We start from the raw sequence: 21,318 nt of genomic DNA, 5'->3' as shown, positions 1-21,318 counted from the left end.
TAAGGAAAAGATGCTTTTATGGTCAACATTTTCAAGAGGTTTTATGCGCCAAAAGACATGGAAGACATTTTTGACTCGTCATAGTAGGAAAAGCACATTCCATTTAGTTGCTTCAGTTTGAACGCCCTCATTCATGTTGTTAGTAACACCTGGGCTTTTCCTGCAATGATGAGTCAAAATGTCGGCTGTAGAAGAGACCTGATGCTTGTTGACATAGTTGATGAAAGGTCACGTTTAATAAATATGAAATAAATCAGCAGCAAGACACGCAGTTTGTGGCTGTTTTGGGTTTCATGTTTTGATTCACGCTTAGTCAGTGTCTATTTAGCAATAGTGACATTTTCACTACAATAGGAACACGTCATAGTGACGCCATTGTTTATTGTTTGTAAAGAAAGAGAAACCAATAATTTTTAATGATCCATTAGAATAAACCACAGGGTGAAATATTACATTAAAAGAGGTTAACTTTGTCTCAAGCCAATTTCCACTTTGAAGCTGCAATATAACTTTTGTTGAACAGCGGCCATGTTTGAGACCCGTAGAGTTAGACCAGTTTTAATTTAGCTCTGAGATTATTTAAAGTTATACACACATTTGTACAAATGTAATTTAACGTAATTTAAACCTACAAAGTTAGCCACTTGACCCTGAGGCTGATCTAAGAGCCATGTTTCTATGGTATTCTGAGGGAAAGAGTTTTTGGACACGGAGAGAAGACACGTGAACAGCTACGTACAACAGATGAATGTAGACGTCTTATGTTAGACATAAAGTTTGTTTTTGTGAAACCGGCCCCAAAAAGTCACAAATACAAGATAATGCTAAATGCTAAAAAATAGTGTACTATAGTAGCACAAGTAGACAAGCGTCACACAGAACACACATTAGCAACCAATTGGCACCAGAGGCTACTGGTCGTACCAGACCAAGTAAGGCTGTAGCTGCAAAGCTCCAGAGTGCGTTGAAAAGAGCAAGAAAGCATTTCATTGCTTATTCATTCACCTTTTCATTTGTAGAAGGAGAATGTGTTATTTCCACTTCAACATATTGCTTAAATGTTTGTAAATCGTCCTACAGTTAACTGAATCCCACTTAAACTTTGGTGGATTTAAAAAATAAAAAATATCAGAAAATATCAGTGATCTGTATCACACTCTTCATGGACAAAGAGATACAATTGATTTAAAAACAAAAAAAAGAGACTTTAGGATTTCTTTTCTTGTAACTCTCAATGACTCAACAGTCTGTTGTGGTGAACAACTGTATGGCGGAGACCTGGGGCATGGAAAGTAACAGATACAGAGTGATTCAGTGAAAGTGAATGGCTCTGACTCCCCTACCCATCACTGAAGAGGGAGAGGTTAGAAAAAAAAAAGAGCAGGGAAAGGACGGAAAGAAGGGGAAATGACTGGCGACTGTGTGGGAAGAGAGAGAAAGAGAGGAGGGGCTTAAAAAAAGTATGAACTTGTGTATGATTTAGCTGCAGGAAGCATTAAGAAGGGGAAAGACTGCAAACGGGACGCGGTATACTCACTCGTTTAGCCTTTACTGAGGACGTGTTTGCCTTATGGCTTCTCAGAGGGTGACTTTTTCCACCGGGTCACACTTTTTCTAGTGCGCTCCTTTTCCTAATCCGGAGCATTCAGCTTTTGAACCCGTGCTGTTTTTCCTCTTTCCCCACTGTGCGTAATTTCTATCCAGGAAAAAAAAAAAAGGCGACATCACAACAACACGAGGACGAGGAATCAAGAAAGAGAGATCAAACGAACCAGGGGGGGAAAATGAAAGCCGTCTTGGATATCTGCTTGGTTTTCCTCATGCTGCACACTCCCGGCGTGCTGTCCTTGTCCACACGTAAGTTGCACACAGATGTCCATCGATGCGCAAAGTCACGGTCTTGGGCTGGGGACTGGTTTTTGGTTTGGGTACAGGGCTGCCCTTTTTGGTCCACTAAGATCAGTTGTATCCCTGTGTCACCCAGAGGTCTGTCTGTAAACAGCCCGGTGTGCCATTGTCCTGTTCTGGTATGCGTGATTTTAGAAGATAAAGCAGATGCAAACATGGGTTTTCATAATAGCACAACACGTTATACTGTGGGGGTGTTAGTCAATGCAAACAGACAACTACAAGCCGTGATAGGGATATTTTAGGAACATAGTTTGGATATCAATGGGGGATAAAGATAATGTATTGTTTTAGAAGGGTGATATTCAGCGCAAACACTACAAGCCTTGAAAATAATATCATAGTAATATCACATGGGATAGATTTACTGTTTTAAAAGGATGTAAGTCAGTGCTAACATTGCATTAAAACGGCAAACCCTGATAATATCATTATAGGAATATTATATACAGGGCTACAGAAGATGAAAAACACTTCAAGGCTACTTTAACTCTATATATGGTTTCTATAAGAGGATAAAATATGTAAATCTCATAAGAATCACAGTGATCTTTCATCGGGTAACACTGTTTTTGAAATGCAAATCAACTCAATATATTCTTACATAATAAGGGCTCACTTGCTTGGATCCACTCTGGTTGGTTCCTGGACACACATTCAAAAGGACAAATGCCACTTTGTCCACTTGACACCTCCTGTTATTGATGTGCTCCTGCTGAGGTATATCGGCTGTATCCCTGCAGAGAGAACTCCTCTCCCAGGAGGCTGAATTTCAACAAGTCAGGCCATAATTCCTTTAACACATGGAGAGCAGGGGGGCTTTACGGACCGCAACAAAACAGTGACATCATTTGCTCAGGTTTTGGAGAATGTTAACCGGCGGCTTAATGCACAGTAACGTAAATAAATCAAAGTTATGTCCGCTTCCCCCGTTAAGTGGCTGGATTAGTTTTTATGGTGAGCTCACTGGCAAAGAGCAGCTCCTCAGACAGGATCTCCTGTTATTCATCCTGTTTGAAAGGTGCTAATAAAAGAAAGTATAGTTGGGCGTATAGAAGACAATGGGCCTTGATCATAAGCTTCCCTGCTGTTTATTACATGGCTTAATTGGTCATTACTGTTTTATTCACTGTAATAATGGAGGGCGCTTCCCTTTCACTCAGAGAGCTGTGGTTTACAGATGCCACTGAAATAAAACAGTTTAAATGTGGAATTTTCTTCCCAACATATAATTAGTTTTTAGCGCAGCTCATAATCCCATAAAGTTTGAGTTTATATGTACTGTTAGCTTATAAAGAGGTATTTATGTTGGATATGTTCGTTTAATACCAAATGTTTGACTCTGAAACACACAAAATCAGCTTTTTAACCTAAAAGTACATTCTAATATCTCACAGTACATGTCCCGTTAATCCTGCCTGTACTTGGCCTAATTTGATTTGACTGAAGAACAAATAATCTCTCCTCTCTCCAGATACGAGCATCAGTTAAATACCTCAAATGTAAGCTTTATAATTATACATTCTTTAGAAAAACATCCGACGCTGTCTCCTCCGTCTCCTTTCAGGTGGTGTTTTCACGGCTCATTGTCACTAAATGCTGCGTGACTTCTTCGTCTTGGCTCGTCCACACTGGCCCCTCCAAATACTCCACATGTATGTCTATTGTACAACAGACAGAGGAAAGTACAGGCTTTCTTTGAACTGTTGCATGAATGAGAGGAGAGTAAATAGTTCTTTAGAAAGAGGAGAGGATGTCACATGCATTGGAAGACCGACAGCCTAAAGAAAAGTGTTTTCAGTCCACCAAAGACTTAAAATCAGTCATAAATGTCTTTGGAGAACACTCGCTGAAACATAAACGTCCCTCGCCCTCTCCATCCTCCAGTATCGCAGAGTTAAACTCATCCACGGCCCCCTGATCAGAGCTGTGCTTCAAGCACCCTCAGTCTCTCCAAACACATAATATTTTACAAGCCATTTCCTCCAGTGAGCGTGTCAAGCAGAGACAATAAACAGCAGTAATTGTGTCTAGTCTAGTGTTTGAACTGTGGAGGACGTGGTGTAAGGGGGCTTCACACCCCGCTTCGGGGCAGAGTCTCGTCCTCAGCGCCTGGAACACATAAACACTGATTGTTATTCAGCCGTGATCAGCATATTATTGGCTAATCACGGCGCCCTTTGAATCCGCCGTATCCGGTGACAAAGACAATCCGCCCTCTGTGCATGTGTTTGTTTGTATTCGTGCATACATGTGTGGAAGTGTTGTGTCAAAGCTGGAGTTGTAGGGAGTTGTGATATTGATATAGGTGTGGAGTTACAGTTGAATTAACTTCTTCAAAGGGCGGCTCCTCCATAAAGGACCACACAATGTCTGTCAGCGTTAGGTGAATAGATTTGGCCCCCCAGGCGCAGATTTGTAGTGGTCTGACAAAGTGTTGAGGCACTCACTCACTCACTGCTCAGTCATTTCTGCAAAAAAATCATCTTAAGTTGTTTTCATAATGCCTTCTACTTAGGTGGGCAACTTTTCTTTTTTTGTTCCTTGTATCAGAATAAATAAACTCTCTCTGAATCTCTTCTCTTGTGAGCTGCTCTTGCAAGAAAGGATAAATATACAAACATAACAACACGATTCAGTCACTCATCACACAGACGCAGAAGTTAAAACTTTCACAAATATTCTAAAAAATGTCTCCAAGTACTATAGAGCGTTCAAGTTCCTCAGAAAAATTAGTTTCTCTCATACATATATATATTATTTTGCAGTTTTCCATTTGTTTAGTTTTCATTTGACATTTAGCTGTAAAATGAGACAACAAATGATAAAAAGTAACAGCATTTATTTATGGAGCAACTTTCCTTTAGAGCGTACCAACTGTTTGATCAGAAATGTAAGACCACAGACAAATAAGCAAACAGCAAGACCCAAGTACTGTAAGCCCAGTGAGGGGAACAAACTTCGCCAAGAGCTGATGAAAAACAGCAGAAATTATAAAATACTTAACAAAGTCAAAACAAAATCACAAAAGTAACAAACTGAAAACAGATTTAAAACAGCTAGTCTTTACAAAAGAAATCCCTGAAATAGTGCTTGCTTTACTTTATTAGAATAATATTTTTAGGCCTGTCTCAAGTTTCTCCACCATTTCTCACATATTCAGCAACTGTATAGTTATAATCTTTTATCAGACCCTCTATGTCTGGTAAACTCCTGCATCTTTCAAACACCACCCCTCCAGTTTGCAGTGCAGGTTTTCAGTCTAATATTTAAAGTTCTAACTCTAACTCATAACCCTGATGACATCACTGTGACGTCATCAACCGTCTTCCTATGACATCCATCTCCTCCAGATGTAGCAGTAATATACCCCCAGGACCCCGTCCTTCGCATGGGGTCCAAACTGACCGCCAGCTGCTGGGTCCACCCTGACCTCGGCGTCCACGCCAGCTCTCTGTTCTGGACGCTCAACGGTCAACAGCTGCCCAGCTCCTTGTACAGAGTGCTGAGCCCGACCAACCTCAGTGTGACGCTGGCCGGACTCAACGCCTCCAGGCAGACGTCCGGCGACAACCTGGTCTGTCACAACCACAAAGGACACATCTTGGCTGGCTCCTGCCTCTACGTCGGCAGTAAGTCAAAGTTATAGTAGTTATAGGATTTTAAGCTTGGTTTCATTCATGTAGAAGTCCACATTTTCTTCTTTTGTCATTTTGTTAGTATATTCGTTTGGCCGAGATTTCTCTGAGGAATATGTGTCTGCGTTTTGTCTGTGCTTCGCTGTTAACTCCTGTTAAAAGGGTAATTTATGGTCGAACAGGAGTGAGAGGAGGGAAAAGGAAACGGCACTAGATGCTGTATTTTATGTTTAGTATTCCTGCCTTGAGACCAGTGAGAGGCCTCTATGACCTGTGTGGTCCATTACTCGCACAATCACTCACAGGTCATGGGTCATAAGACAACTTTACAAAGACACATGTTTGTATTTCCATATGTATGAGGACCAGCATTTACATAATGCATTACATTGCCCCTAAATGGTTTAAGCTTTTGCAGTTAACTATATTGGGTGATCTTGTTAATGTGATGCCCTATAATAAACTTATTTTCTCCAGGGTCAATCCTTATCTTTAAGAAATAGTTTGACATTTTGGGACGTTTATGCGCACTTAGAGTTAGTTGCTTGTTATTACCAATGGAAATATTGACTGAAGCAATGCAAGTAAGTAGCAATAATAAACTGGAACCATCCATTAACTCTCCAACAGCCCTTTGTAGAAGTAAGGAGTAGCCTCACTCTAAAAATGGTCCTCTCAAAGACAGAAGTACACGATCAGAGGAGAAGCAGTCAGGATCCTAATCTCTGTGCGACGCTGGTGTTGAGCACCCTGTGTTCTGAGAGACGAGGAATGTTGGCAGGGATCCAGAGTCTGACCAAATCAGACAGCACGCACACAGACACACACATACATACACACACTCACACCAATTAAGAGAAAAACACACCAATTTGTGAGGAACACCACTTGTGGGTGAATTACACTCAGGAGGAAGGGGCTGAAGTAATGGCTGGAGGTAACTTTGTACCCTCTATGAACCTACATCTTCCCTCCACCTCTTTGTCTCTGCACTGCTCTCTTTTGTCTCTCATGTCTATTTTGTTCCCCCTTTCTCTCCGTCTTTCCACCTGTTCCTCTTTCTGCCCCAGTGCCTCCAGAGAAGCCGGTCGATCTGACCTGCTGGTCCAGGAACACCAAAGACCTGACTTGCAGCTGGGCCCCCGGAGGAAAAGGAGAGACTAACATCAGCACACAGTACACTCTCAAGTACAAACTCAGGTATTAACGCACACACTTACAGCTACGCTGCAGGAAATATCCACGTGACAAGTCATTCAGTTCACTGTATCTGAAACTCAGCTTTTTAAAAAAAACAAGCCCACTCATAGTATTTCAGTAATCAAGTTAATCTTTTAGAATCAGACCAGATCTGGGTAGAAAGCGATTTTCAAAACTTTAAGTTATCAGATCCGGGTAGGATAAGACCAGATCTGGGTAGGATAAGACCAGATCCGGGTAGAATGAGACCAGATCTTGGTAAAAAGCGATTTTCAAAACTTTACGTTTCCTTGGGACTTTTTGTTCCGTCATTCAGAACGTATTGAGGACACAAAATCCGCTTAGCTTGTTTTTGCTGGAATTCGTGTGAGGTTCGCCCAGATTTTTGTGTAAAATGTCTGAACTAGAGCCTATTGCAAATGTTCTTACTCAAAATCAACATATTTCAGGATTTTTTACTCAGCTGACATGCGTAGAAAAACAGAAACAATCGGAGCTTGAAACAGACAAAAATACCATATCTCTTTGGCAGATCTTACGTGAAGAATAATAACAGCAGTGGTGGCCAGAGGGTTAAAACCTTCATGCGTACAAAAGTCACATTTCATGAGAATTACGAAAAGGGGGTTTTCAGCTGGGAACGCTACATTTTGAAAATTAGCTTCATATGGGTTGTAAGCTCTGTTCGCATATTTTAAAAGTTAAATCAGCAATTTAAAAGCAGCAAAAGGGAAATGACTTGACATGCGTGCAGTGGCCGCAGGCGTGCCAACTGCAGTCTCACTGCAGTCACATTAGTGTAAATAAGGACCTAATAAAACCACTTGTGACGGATAAACTCTTAATTGGCAACACATTATATAATAAATTCTATGTCACATGCATTATTAATGGGAACTGTTTTTCTGGCCAGAGTTATTTAAGTATATTTTGTTTTCCTCCCAGGTGGTATGGTAAGGAGAAGGAGTGTGAGGATTACACTCATACGCAACCTTACTACTGCAGCATCACGCGGGACCTGCACCTCTTCACGCCCTACGAGATCTGGGTGGAGGCCTCCAACCAGCTGGGCCGGGCTACCTCCGATGTCATCACCCTCGACATCCTAGACGTGGGTGAGTGTGAGAAGGAGTGAACTTCGACCCCCTTTTTTGTAAGAGCTCAGATCCCAGTGACAATGAGCCCTCAGGCTATAATAAATAACAGTGGATACGAGGCCCGTAGGCCTGAAAAAAAACGAACAATTACACACGTCTACGACTCGTGAACAGTTCAATCTGTGAGAGATTTTGTGATTTATTCCTCCTCTTACCATCCTCATAGTGGTTGCTAGTCTTTGGTTCCACTTAACATAATACAAGTAAACAAAATCTCACAGTATTTTGCAAATGAAAGGAAAAACTAAAACATATATGATGTGATAGTACATGTTATGTTGGTGAGTTGTCTATTCCTGACAGAAGAAGCTCTTTACGGAACAGGCTCTTGTTTTTAACTAGTCCAGGCAAACATGATGTTAGCCGGCTGATGAGAGGATTGATATCACTCTCATGTCTCAGAGGCAATTATCTTAGCTTAGCAATGAGACTTAAAGCAGAGGGAAGGATGTGGACAAAACATAAAAGGAATATGCCTTCTGGCACCTCTACAGATTATTGATTAACACGTTGTGTCTTGCTTGATCAGTCATGAAAATAATGCTGTAATAACAACAATTTGTGGTTGTATGCCAGACATTTTCTTGGACGGTAGCAGTGACTCTAAGTTTGCACAGCAACACTAGTAAGGATCCCAAAAGTTTTCAAAGATGTGTGGAATAAAATAAAAGGTTTAATAACCTTAAAGCTGCTTATAGGGGAAACAAGGGGGCCAACTGCAAGTTAAGTGATTCATTCCTGCCCCTGTTTATTATCTCATGACCCCTGAGATTGGCAACCATGAATGACTTTATCACTTTCTAAATTCATCTCTTTTATTCCGACAGACAGTGGCTGGATTTCTGTGGCTTTTGTCTTTTTGGAGCAAGTTGTTCACAAGCAGTCATCCAGCTTTACACTGATAGGATGAGCGGTGTTCCCTTTTAAGGCCTTGTTATGTGGTCCGTTGTCTGGCTTAGTGCGGTTTAAGCAAATGGACAACAAGATAAAAATTCTTCTCATCTCTCATTATTCCCTAAAAAACACACACACACACACACACACTCTCATACACACACATGCATGCACACACCTGGACAGGCGTAGGCGTGTGTGTGTGACGAATGAAAACGCCCTCTCTTTTGATGAGCTCATTTTCTCTTTACTCATGCTCACTGGACACACGTACAGAAAACACTCGCTAACCCCCTTTTATGTAGCGTCGGAATGTTCCAGACTGATCCTCGAACCTAATCCCGTCTCCGAGCCGGCTGCAGACCCCCGAGGCCTAAAGGAGTTTGGGCTTTGAGGCTTTAAGGCTTTAAGACTTGGACCTGAAATAATACAACCTGATTAGCTTGGAGCTCTTCACCTGGTCCAACACGCTCCTAACGGTTCCGGGTAATTGTACCGAGAGGAAAACCAATACAGAGTTTCAGAGGCGAACACTTCACCAGCGAGGAAACGAGCGTCCATCAAACTGTAATCCCTTTTCCGTTACCTAATGTATGCACGCAAGCACACACACACACACACACACGCACACACACACACCTGTTGACACACCCCGAGGGCAGGGCAGGGCCTGGTAACTGTATAGAAACAGAGAGGCAGACAGAGGTGGTGTAGGCGGTTTCTGGACTTGTGCGTGTGTGTGGGGTTTTTGTTTCGCTCAGGTTGCCCCGGCCATTCTTTTCACGCAAGCAGTTTCCACAACAGTGGCAGGTCATAAAACACAGCAACCACACCTGCGTGGAGCTGCTGTGAGTCACTCGCGTCTACGGTCTTGGCCAATCAGTTATGAAGGCGAGGTGGACACACCTACAGTTTTTTTCTGCATTCCTCAGTCACGGGGAGCCCTCTGAACCGAGAGACTAGAGGCAACTTGTGTTGGTGTCTTGAGTCTGAGATGAGGATATGTTGAGGGATGACACAATAGATGTTAACAATCTGTAATTTGACATGTCTCTTTGACTTTTATTGCCAAATGCACATAATGTATGTTGGAACTACACAGTTCATTTTTTTATCAGCGGACAAATAACTTTATTCCTCATTAAAAATACCATTTAAAAGATTTTCTCTTCTAACTTAAATACAAAGTTAATTATCTTATTGTCTTCAGATATCTTGGCTTTTCTTGTGATAACGGAATAATTGTCTGGAAAAAACAAAACAGAATGATGTCATAAAATATGTCGTCATCTCAAAATGAATGATCTGAATGCCATTCATATTTACAATAATCAAGCAAACAAGACATTAGTATGAAACCCACAGGCAGGCTCTCGAAATGAATGGTAGTCAAATAGAAACATTTTATGTGAAATAATGTATATTAACTGTCTTAAAAGTGAATGCATAATTCTGGCAATATTTATTCTATTAAATTTTTTCTGTAAAAGATTTTGAAGTATTTTTTTTCCAGACCTGAGTATTTGCCAGCAGATCTTATGCTTCGTCCAAACATCCACCAATCAGAGGGTAGGGCAGCAGCCTCTTTGTAGCCTGAGAGGCAAAACATGGAGCAAAGAAAGTCCGTTAAACACTTGTTAAGCTTAATTGCTGTGAGCACAGGAATAACTGAAAACCATATCAGCATTTCTGTCCGATACGTGTCATTGGTTTGGGCGATTAGTGTGTCCACTTCAAAACCACTCTACTGTTTTACCAAGGCTTTAAAACTTTTACTCCACTTTTGTGTTAAAAATAAAAAACAATCTAAGACGGGTGACTGTGCGTGCTACCATTATATTTACACTTTTAAAATCACCCATGAGTACGAACTGAAGCAGTTAACAGAAAGTCTCTTGTTCCTCTGAACACTGGGGACAATAAACGAATCCTCTAAAACTCTTGTGTCAACTCCCACTTTTATTTTCCCCTCCACTGAATCTTTCCCATCTTCTCTCCCCTGGGCTCGTCTTGTTTGTTTATCGCCAGGGGATGACATTATGAAAAGTGACTGCAGTTGATATTGAAACAATCTTAAAAGCCCAAAACAAAACGTGAGCAAAGTTAAAATAATGGTCTGTCAGCACGTTTGTTTGTCGAAAAAGATAATCGTTGTCAGATGAAGAAGGCCTCTTCCAGTTCACATAAGTCAACTCTTCAGAAACTGTAAGGCTCAGAGACCACAAACCTCCACCAATGCTGAACAATCCTCCAATGAGTGGTTACACACAAAGACATCACTCCTACTGCTTTAGATTTGAATTAAGTGCATTTCTTGACCCTGCAAACGTAAGCTGTAATGTAGAAAAAGCCCCTGAGCTATAAATTCTTGGCTAAAATGATCATCTGCGCCATCTGTCCACCAGAAGTACATCATTAGGTCTTTAGGATAGAAATATACTTGTTAATGGATGTAATAAATAAAAGAGTTTGTTCCTCGCATGATATCATTGTTTGAGATTTTGCTCTGATTATAACATTATAGTCACAAACAGTTTCTCTCAAAAATAAATAGAAATCCAGCCGGTTGGTTAGCAACGCATACACCAACTCTTTTTAAAAGTCATTTTTGCTTTGATCTTTAATTTTCTGCTGTAATCAATGGTTTTGTATTAACAATGGATTAATTGACTACATGTGACCCAACTCTACAGTTGCCCTCGGCTAGCGTCAGCGTCCTTTGGCTCAGTTTTGGTTTTCCAGCTCGCAACTTTACTGCTCTGGTTCCCTCTCAGCGCTCGTGTCAACCTCATTTCCAACAGCAGGTTCTATCTCTATTACAAATCTGTACTCTAGCTGGTGAACATAGCGGAGTATTTAGCAAATAGAGGGACAGATATCTTCAATCAGGAGTGATTGAAGAGATTGGCTAAAAAGAGCTAAAACAGATATTGGACCTACATTCGTCAGGTGGCCAGAGACACAACTCGTAATGAATGGTAATGTTGCTCTGTGTGCAAATAAGTTTGCTAACATCTTCACCGTAACAACTTCAAATGGTCACAAGGCCCTGGAGTGGCCAAAAAAAGCAAGTAATGCTGCTTTAAAGATTCTTATTTCTTGTCTGAATGCAAAAATATACCATTTTGGTGTAAAGTATATTGTTAACTATAAGTTTTGACTGTATTCTTTAAAAGTAATACAAAGACGTCAACAGGAAGAGACATTTTTTAACTATGATACATCCCCAAATATTCCATATCCGGCTCATTTATCTAGACCTTTTCATTGAATATTTTACTAATATTCAAAATTTCCCATATGTCACTTGAATCAATTAGACGATTAATTGATCAGTCAATAGACAGAAAATAAATCGTCAACTATTTTGATAATCAAATAATCATTGTAGTCATTTTTTCAATAAATAAATCCAAACATTTGCTGGCTTCAGCCTCTCCATCGTGAGGATCCGATGCTCATCTTTGTGATAACAAACTGAATGTCTTTTGGTTTTAAACTGCTGAAGACATTTAAAGACGGCACCATCGGCTGTAAGAAATTATAACGGTCATTTTTCACTATTTTCAGAGATTTTTGAAGTTAGAACTGGTATGATTTTTGGCATATTTTCTGCTCTTGATGAGATCTTCTCACTTGATAACCTCCACCGTCTCCTCTTCCCCCAGTGACCACGGACCCTCCGTCAGGTGTGGCCGTCAGTCGTGTCGGTCAGTTAGAGGACCAGCTGAGTGTTCGCTGGGAGGCTCCGCCCGCTCTCAAAGACTTCCTGTTTCAGGCCAAATACCAGATCCGCTACAGACTGGAGGACAGCCAAGACTGGAAGGTATAAGACAAGGAGTTATAAAGACATAAATCTGTTCTCTTTGTCTCTCACACACAAACAGATATATCACTGCAGCTGTTTCTCATCCTAATGCTGTAATCACCCCTGATCTAGTCTGATTGAGGCCTCCACTGCCAGATGGGTTAACAGTTCAGAAACTTTCATCAGCCATAACTCTAGAAGTCAGGTTTTGATCAGGAGAAAAACACCGGCCAGAGCCACTGTGTATCCCTCCGATCAAACTTTTAATGAATGAAAAATACAGTGTAAAACCTTCAGCCGTGCAGATGGTGTTTCCCAGGAATCATTTGAGTCCTGTGGGTACGAGTGAAGATTCTCCAGTAATTAAGGGGGAATTACACAGATGTAATATAAGCAAGTCTTTGCTCGCAAAGTGGAAAAAGAAAAGAAGGGGAGTGGAGAGAGGCGGCGGAGGGATGAGACCGTTTCGAAGGAAGAGAGAGGAGACTTAAATTCGAGGGTTTAAGGGTTTGGTGGTGAAAACAAAACGCCGTTTTCCCTCTGAACCGGCCCTAATCATGAGGTCATGCTGAGGAATGGAGGGATCCATCTCAGCTGTTAATGCCTTCAATATGGCCGTAAAGACGCTCAGCGGTAACGTCTGCCGATTTGGCTTCCCCACGTCACATCATTAGCCCTCTGATGCCTGTAATTTCCAGGTTCTGCTTTCTGTTGCAGTCGTTCTTAACAAGTGTTTACAGACCGAATGCCAGAGAGAGAAAGTGGGGACTATTAGACAAGATTATTAACTGCAGTGTGTGGGCGTCTCTTTCTCTCCATCTTTTCTGTCCTTACTTTTGCTGTCTTGTACGGTTTTCGAGTACACGTGCATGCTCCTCTGTGCATTTCTCAGCATATCCAGCTCTGTAATAAGTAATAGAGAGCAGGTTTTTACCCAGCAGGCACGGCTACGTTAAAACATTTTCATAAACATGCTGATCAGGAGTCACTAAACAATGTGGTGTGCATGCATGCTCAGGTCTGTTCAGGGTTTGTGGTTGTATTTTCTACATCTTGACTCTGCCCTGTGTTTAAGTTTACGCACATTGGTATTTAATACTGCGGTCAGACCTCCAACTCTTCTGTGTTTGAGTCTTTTCCTTTTTTCTCCTGTAGGTGATGGATGACGTTGGGAATCAGACATCTTGTAGATTGGCTGGACTGAGACCTGGAACAGTGTATTTTGTCCAGGTACGGTATGGTCTGGTTGTGTGTGTGTGTGTGTGTGTGTGTGTGTGTGTGTGTGTGTGTTGGAGTGTATGTAAGTGTACATCGGATTTGGTCCGTGTTCATATTGTGGCATCTTCTCCAGGTTCGCTGTAACCCTGTGGGCATCTACGGCTCTCGCAAAGCTGGGATCTGGAGCGAGTGGAGCCATCCTACTGCTGCATCCACACCCCACAGTGGTGAGCACACACTCAAACACACACACACAGGACTACTAAGAAGGCATTTGCTTGCTGTTGATCTCAGTTTTGAGGTAATTTCGATACATTTTAAGGGGCAATTTGTGCCACTAAAACTTGTTTTATATCACGGTGCAGCACAAGTCCCACAGCTCTGTCCGACTGCTGGAAACCGCGAGCCTGGTAGAAGAAGAATGGAGTTGTTTTACACTTCTCTACTCTTCTTCCAGCCTATATTGTATTGTATTGATCCTTTATTTAAGGCAGATGCATCGGTCAAATCAAATCAAATCAAAAATCATAGCAAAACCAAATCATAATATTGCCAAACCAAACATTAAAAGGTTGAAGCAGACTTTGCTCATGTAAAGCTTTAGTTGCAACACAAAGATCTTTACAATGAACTGATAAAAGACAAACACCTTCATTTGTGCCGTCGGATTCACTGGATGCTATAAAGCTGTGGCCAACTGCTGTTGTTGCCTCCCAAGATTTAACAATGGAATTGCAGAGTAAAATAGTATCATAATAACTTATTGGAATGATGGCCGTGACTTTGAAAACAAAACATGGGTTGTAAAAAACTTGAAGGGTTTCCCAGAACTTCCCATGAATTTTGGCAACAGTACCAGAAAGAAAGAGAGGTCCTATCGGTTACTGTGTGAATTCACTGCCTGAACCTTTCATGGCTCTACACTGGCATGCACTACACATCTTGAGTAATTTCTCACTTCTTCTTCTTTGCTTTCTTTGCTTTAACTATTGTAATAACTGTGCTCTGCAGTGGAGGAATCGAACTAAGTACGTTTAAGTGACTGAAATACCACCACTGCCGCTCTGTAAGATGTTTCATTACAGAACGCCAAAGCCAGTCTTACTCTAGTCTCATCCTCCCTCTCCCTTCTTCTCTTCCCTTCATGCAGAGCGGCTGATTTCGGGCTCCTGCGACTCAAAGTCCAGCGGGGACTCCAACTCCACCCTTCGCAGGGAGCTGAAGCAGTTCTTCGGCTGGGTGCGGAAACACGCCTACGGCTGCAGCAGCATGTCCATGAAGCTGTACGACCAGTGGCGAGTGCTGATGCAGAAATCCCACAAAGTTCGCAACCAGGTAGGTAAGCATCACTAATGCAGGGGACACACAAATCAAATCGCACAAGCCGATACGCACTGAAAGTAAAAACTGTTTTGTTTTATTAAACCTGATTTGTAACAGATTTTGTCTTTTTAATTTAGGTTCTCCAAGGGGATAAATCCTAGCACACGCTGCTTTTACAAGCAGAAAACAAGTATGTGTGTGTGTGTGTGTGTGTATGTGTGTGTGTGTGTGTGTGAGATAGAGAGATTGTATTCGTATATGGGAATTATAAGACATTTTGCTCTGGACATTTTGTGCAAATACCAGCCGTGGCGACGAGAGGACATAAACTGTGGGATTTTTCTAGGCAACACGAGAACCTTTTTTTCTGTCTGAAAAGGTGCAACTGATCCTGGTATCATCATTAACAAAGAGACCACGTGGACTACTCTGCTTTCTCAAAGGAAGGTTGTAGCATGAATAACTCTAAATGTGCTCAAAGGTGATCGAAACAGATTCAAACTAACTAAAAGTGTTGCCCGAGCATCTGAAAGTATTGTGTGACCTTTTGTTGAGTTTCTCCTGTGGATCCAAAGCACCATCTAGTGGCAGTTCAGCATCCATGGATACTCCAAATACTTTTCACTGTTGCCCTGACGAAAAAAGAAAAAGTACAAAGTTATCATACAGTATTTCTAAGTCATGCTTTGTCATATAAGTGCCAAACTGGTTCACCCAGCATTCATGTGTTTCTGAGCGACAGTATGTGACTGATGACGTGATGGTGTTTGTGTCTGGAGACGTTTCACTGCCTTTATTTTTGTACTGAATTGTACCAGCATATTTAAATCTGTATAAAGTTATGTTTTATGTCTTAAGTTATGTTTAGTTAGTAAAGAAATATCAATGACTGAAGTTGTTATCGATCTCTAATGTTGTATAAAGATGTTGTCAGAAACAGAGTTTGGAAATGAGTTGGGTGCACGCGACAGCAGACACTATAATACAACAATATGCATATGTTCCCATTGCTCCATAGAGTATGACTTACTGCTCGACACATGTCCTGCTGTACAGACTCTGGTTCCGATTGTCTGAGCTGAAATATTTATAAAACAGCCACGTATAAGGACAAAAAGAACACGTCATAATATGGAACAGAATTTCATTTTCTCTCCATATTGCCACCAAAATAAGCAGAATGCCTGCAATAAATGTGTGATACTATCAGTGGAAGATGAAATGTTTGGTCAGAAATCAGTTGTGTGTTCTTTATTAACTCTTTATCTAGTGTGGATATGAGATTTGACATCTGTGCACGTTGTGACTCAAAGTCTGCAGATCAACCCCCAAGCTACAGCAGCACCAATTCAAATTTGTAACTTTAATATTCAAAAGCTGTTTAGACGTTTGGGGAGACACCCCCAGGAAAAAAAACATTGCGTTTCATGCACTGGTCAAATTTTGAACTATTTTGTTAAGGTGTTTATTTTACTACTTTGTCTATTTGCATCTATAGGTTTCTTAACTGCTTTAAAAGTTAAGATAAGCCTCATTTGCATTTTAAAACATAAAATTTCAGAAAACTTGTAATACAAAAAATAAAATTGAATTTAAAATAGAATCATTAAATAGGGAAGTTTCGTGGTGATATTTATTAGGTGTTTTTTCTTTTACCCCATATTCGCCTGTAGTGTCTTCAAAATGTATGGAAATTTACAATCCATACCTTTGAAGGACGTGTTCTACTACTATACTCCCCCTAAGCTGCGGCTGGTTCCAGATCGGCTTTAACAAAGTGAGATGTGAACATGCTCAGTCATCAAGAACAGTTAAAACTCCACCAACACTTCGAAAGTAAAGAACAACTTAAGTGTGATACCAACGCGTTTCAGCTTGTGGCCTTCATCCGTCTCATCATACGACCTCTTGAGACCTTTTTCACTCTTCCGTGCTCCTTGGAAGTATAGTTCTTAATGTGTTTAAGAACCATGGCCAAGCTTACAATAGTTTTAGCAACCAGAGAAGAATGGAAAAAGGTTATGTTATTGAAATTTCTTGAAGGTGCAAAAAAAAGTGTCTTGATAAACATTCTCAGTGACCAAGAAAAGCATCTACGCCTCATAATTTAGCATTTTGGAGGAGAAACATAAAAAGCTGTCCACGCGGTGGAGCTGTCTGCACCTAAATCGAAGTAGTTCTTCCTTGGTGCATGGCCTTACTTTCCAACAATTTCCATTGGACTCATATGAATGTTTGTTTTTCCTTTTAGTTATTAGTCAGCAATCAGGAATGCAAACCTTGGGGAGGGCAATAAAAATCTCTGACATCTTTGACCAATGCCTTCCCTAATGAATCCAGGCTGCATCTGGATCCCAGTCCCACAACAACAACAACAACAACAACAACAACAACAACGGGGCAATGTTTGCTGCATCGTCTCACCGTTCACCAGAGAAACTCAAGACATAAGTGGTTGTGTTTCCTGTCAGTGTAGCGGGTTCCTCTCCTGCTGGTGACACAGCAGAGTCTTATTACTGAGCCTGAGGCCACTCAGACTCACCGGTGCTTAATATTTAACCAGTGTGGTGCCATAGCTCTGCTCTAAAGGTGTTAGTTACCTCTGTGTTCGGGGTGAGAATTAGCAGAATGTCTACTTGAGTTTCTCACGCTGGATAGCAAACATCTCTGTGTCCGAGTTCCCCTTCGGGCTTTTCTTTCACAGTTGACACGTTTCAGATGCTGCCTGGGTGCTATGCTAGCAGTGAAAGCAGCCTACTATAGAATATGGTGGAAATATATTTCTCAACCTTTTCTGTGGCTGCACAGCAATTTTAAGTTCCCCAACATTCTCACAATCCCATGAATTGAAGTTTTTTAAATTAAGTTCTGTAGTTTGAATGTATGATGTGAGGATATTTATTCTCTTTTTAAGGGCATGGATGCAGCTTTTTGTGGGTTAAATAGAAGGTCTTTTAAACATCTATGTTATATTTATTATTATTATCTTTACTAATGCTGAGGAGGGTCTTGCCTTTATTTTATAAAATCAAATATAGCATTTACCTCCCCCCTTGTACATTCCCTCACATGAATAGAACAATTTTTAAAATCAAAACATCTGAGGAAATATCTTTGCCTCTGAATTTTGCCCCTGAATGTAGTGGATTTGAAGTGTAAAGTATAAAAGATAAATACTCAAGTACACGTTAGGAACCTCAAAATTGTACTTAACAGTACTTACAATGTGCGTACAGTGGTTACTTCCCACTACTGAGGGATGATACATTTAGGCTTTTAACTGTGAGTGATTCACCAGCCAATAGAAGAGAAAATGCACAAAAATCCCTGGAGAGTTGTCATATTTAAAAGCTTGTTTTTTTTGTTTGTTTTCCTTCCTGGAAGAAGCCATCTGGTAAGCTGTCACATCGCCTTACTAAATTTACCAGCCAGTTTGGCAGACGACGAATCATTTAGAGATTTTGCACCAATCTAAATATATATTCACTAAGTAACAAAAAGCAGTCCGAATCTGCCTACTCACTAGTCCGTGGTTCTTTATTACAGCAACGTTGATCTTGTCAAATATCCACCTGCAACAGATCCGTGTAAGTCCTTTCATTTTTAATAGCATGTGCTCTGAGATGCTATTAGTTACAACATACATTGTGTAGTTGAGAGGTTCACCACACATATCAGCTGTAGTAACCTAACGCCTCGGAATAGGATGACAAATGAACTACATTACATGTTAGTGACATTACTGTTGTAAGACTTTATGTAAATAAAGCACCTACACAGCACCTATACAGCACCTAAACTTCAATGTACAATTAGCTGCAGAGAAGATGTGTCTTCGACAATCACTGGTTTTCCTCTTTTTAGCCTTGACAGAGTCAACTTTTTGACCATGTTGTGAAAACCTTTATACTGAGGGGACTTTGAGGAAAAGGAGGTGGAGATAAGTTTTGGACGTAACCAGGGCCTCGATCAAGATAGGGTTTCTCTCACCTCACGGCCATGTATAATTCAGCCCAGGAGGACGTGGATCACCTGTGGAGAGACACACACACACACACAAAACAAGGATGTGTCTGAAGTGACAGAGGACCCAAAGGTAAAGAGAAGGGGACAAAGATGAAGAAGGAAGAAAGAGGCCGGCAGAGTATGCAGGAGGTGAAACGGCCGATAATCTCTGCAAGAGAAAGAGGTCAGTTTAAGAAATCTGTATGCCTATCTGTGTGTGTGTGTGTGTACCTGTGTGTGTGTGTGCACCGACATGAATTTAGCCGAGTTTGCTTCTGCTATGAAATCTCTCACAGCACTATACAGCCGTTGCTCCATACTTGTTTGAGGTGTCTACTATAGTTAGACTCCAACATGCAGAGGAATAACGTTAAAATGCATAACCATAGAAAATGAGGGAAAGAGCTCCATATGGAAATCATCAGAGACAACACAGCCCGAGCCAAAGAGCAGTGGGAGAGCTACACTGCTGCACGGAGCTGAATCCGTTGCATCATTTTCATCACCGTCCTCCTCCTCCTCCTCCTCCTCCTCTTCTCATTGTCAGGCCCGGGCCCTGGACGCTACGCTCTGCCCCCTACAGTTGGATACATCAACCATGACATCACAAAGCCCAGCAGCCCTGCATACTCCTTTCACAGCCGCATGAGCAGTGCCAGTGAGTTGTTATATATGTAATCTGTAAACATGTCACGTTTTTTCTGTTATACTGGTCTGCAGTGCCCCAGTTTTTATGGTCTCTTTTTTGTATGCCAATTACCTGTCTGGAATAGGTTTGCTTAATTGTATGAGGTCTAAAAGTGTCTTTGGATGAGTGCTTGTGCATCCTGTTTTTTTGTAGTGGTATCTGTGGACTCCAGCCCAGGACCAAGGTACTACATTGACGCCAAGGTCACCCGGTTTGGCCGGATGGAAACCCCCTCTTACTCCATTTTGGGCAGAGGGTGCACAGGGAATAACAGAGGTGATGAAAACAAATTAACTTCTGCTTACTATTTACAATCAACTCATCAGGTATATTGGCAAGCATCAGAACTGCTCAATATAGTGTATATATATATATATATATATATATATATATATATATATATACATACACATACTTACCGGTAGATGTTGGGTAAATGATCCCATCAGTGGTCCACGAAAATTAATTTAATTGGTGAATGAAACATCTTGAAACACACTGCTATCCAGGTAATTAGGTGAAGAAGGGATTTTTCTATAAAGAGATCTTTCCAAACCATTTTCTATCACAGGCCAGGTGTTCCAGACTCCAGGGCCGGGGGCCTACAGCCCGGAGAAGGCTCCACCTGTCAATGCTCACCACAGACCACCATCCTACACCATCGGCTCTCGCACCAGATACCGCTCTGTGGATTCTGTGCCAGCACCCAACAGGTGAAGACAGCAGGACAGAGACATTCCTGGATAAGGCTGGTGACTTTTTCTTTCCTCTCTGTGCTCTATGAGATGACCTTGTTATGAAGAACATGGGCATTGCAGTTTATTTTGAGTCAATCCCACATATAATGCAAACCAAATGTGTATTTACCCGTTTATCTGCTAAAAACTACAATATATATATATTTGTGACATGTCTTTAAAGATTTACTTCTTCAGTTGGGCTGAGCTGGGGACTTTGGAAGGTTTTGAGACACAGATTATTTCCAGCCTTATCATTTAAATCAGAGATACTGTTGCTGAAATGAAAACCTTAATGTGTCATTTTCTTCACTCCAGCTACAGTCTTCCTAATCTACTGGGCTGCCAGGCGCCAAATAAACCCTCCAGTGCCTGCTACAGCTTCTCAGCGCGGAGGAAGGTCGGAGCTCCCTCTGAAGACCTCTCCATGAGTCCTGGACCAGCAAAATACGGCACTACCAACCCGGACGTTTACCACCAGCGCCAGCCCTCCTTCTCCATTCAGAGACGGACTAAGAGGCAGAATTATTCCTCTGCCACTCCCGGCCCCGGCACGTACAGCCCGGAGAAGTTTCACGTGCATCTCCCCAAACCACCGTCCTTCAGTCTGGGTGTCAGACACTCAGAGTTTGTCACACCACTGGTGGTGCATGTCGTTGACTGACAGGTGTGCAGATTCTTTACGAAAGCCTTGTTTTTATTACATTGTTCACACAAATGCCACACAATGAGAAAAATATGG

At 41.4% G+C, this 21,318-nt stretch overlaps 2 protein-coding genes across 3 annotated transcripts; both read left to right on the top strand.

Moving 5' to 3' along the window:
* Positions 1-592: 592 nt before the first annotated feature.
* Positions 593-15,176, top strand: crlf1a (cytokine receptor-like factor 1a). The gene is made up of 8 exons (XM_076108058.1): positions 593-1,857; positions 5,262-5,540; positions 6,617-6,746; positions 7,692-7,861; positions 12,466-12,623; positions 13,761-13,835; positions 13,957-14,050; positions 14,974-15,176. The coding sequence occupies exons 1-8, from the start codon at positions 1,785-1,787 to the stop codon at positions 15,174-15,176; spliced, it is 1,182 nt and encodes a 393-aa protein (XP_075964173.1). The 5' UTR covers positions 593-1,784.
* A 4,086-nt stretch (positions 15,177-19,262) lies between these two features.
* odf3l2a (outer dense fiber of sperm tails 3-like 2a) lies at positions 19,263-21,240 on the top strand. 2 transcript variants are annotated; one of them, XM_076107539.1, is made up of 5 exons: positions 19,263-19,335; positions 19,699-19,809; positions 19,993-20,115; positions 20,411-20,552; positions 20,895-21,240. In XM_076107539.1, the coding sequence occupies exons 1-5, from the start codon at positions 19,263-19,265 to the stop codon at positions 21,238-21,240; spliced, it is 795 nt and encodes a 264-aa protein (XP_075963654.1). The 2 variants fall into 2 exon arrangements, with proteins under 2 accessions (XP_075963654.1, XP_075963656.1); XM_076107541.1 differs by having other exon boundaries at positions 19,293-19,335; positions 19,993-20,095; positions 20,382-20,552.
* Positions 21,241-21,318: the final 78 nt, after the last annotated feature.

This window comes from Anarhichas minor, unplaced genomic scaffold, assembly GCF_050575085.1.
Source record: "Anarhichas minor isolate MPS153535 unplaced genomic scaffold, ASM5057508v1 ptg000040l, whole genome shotgun sequence".
NCBI classification, from domain to species: Eukaryota; Metazoa; Chordata; class Actinopteri; order Perciformes; family Anarhichadidae; genus Anarhichas; species Anarhichas minor.
This window is presented reverse-complemented; position numbering and strand designations above follow the sequence as displayed.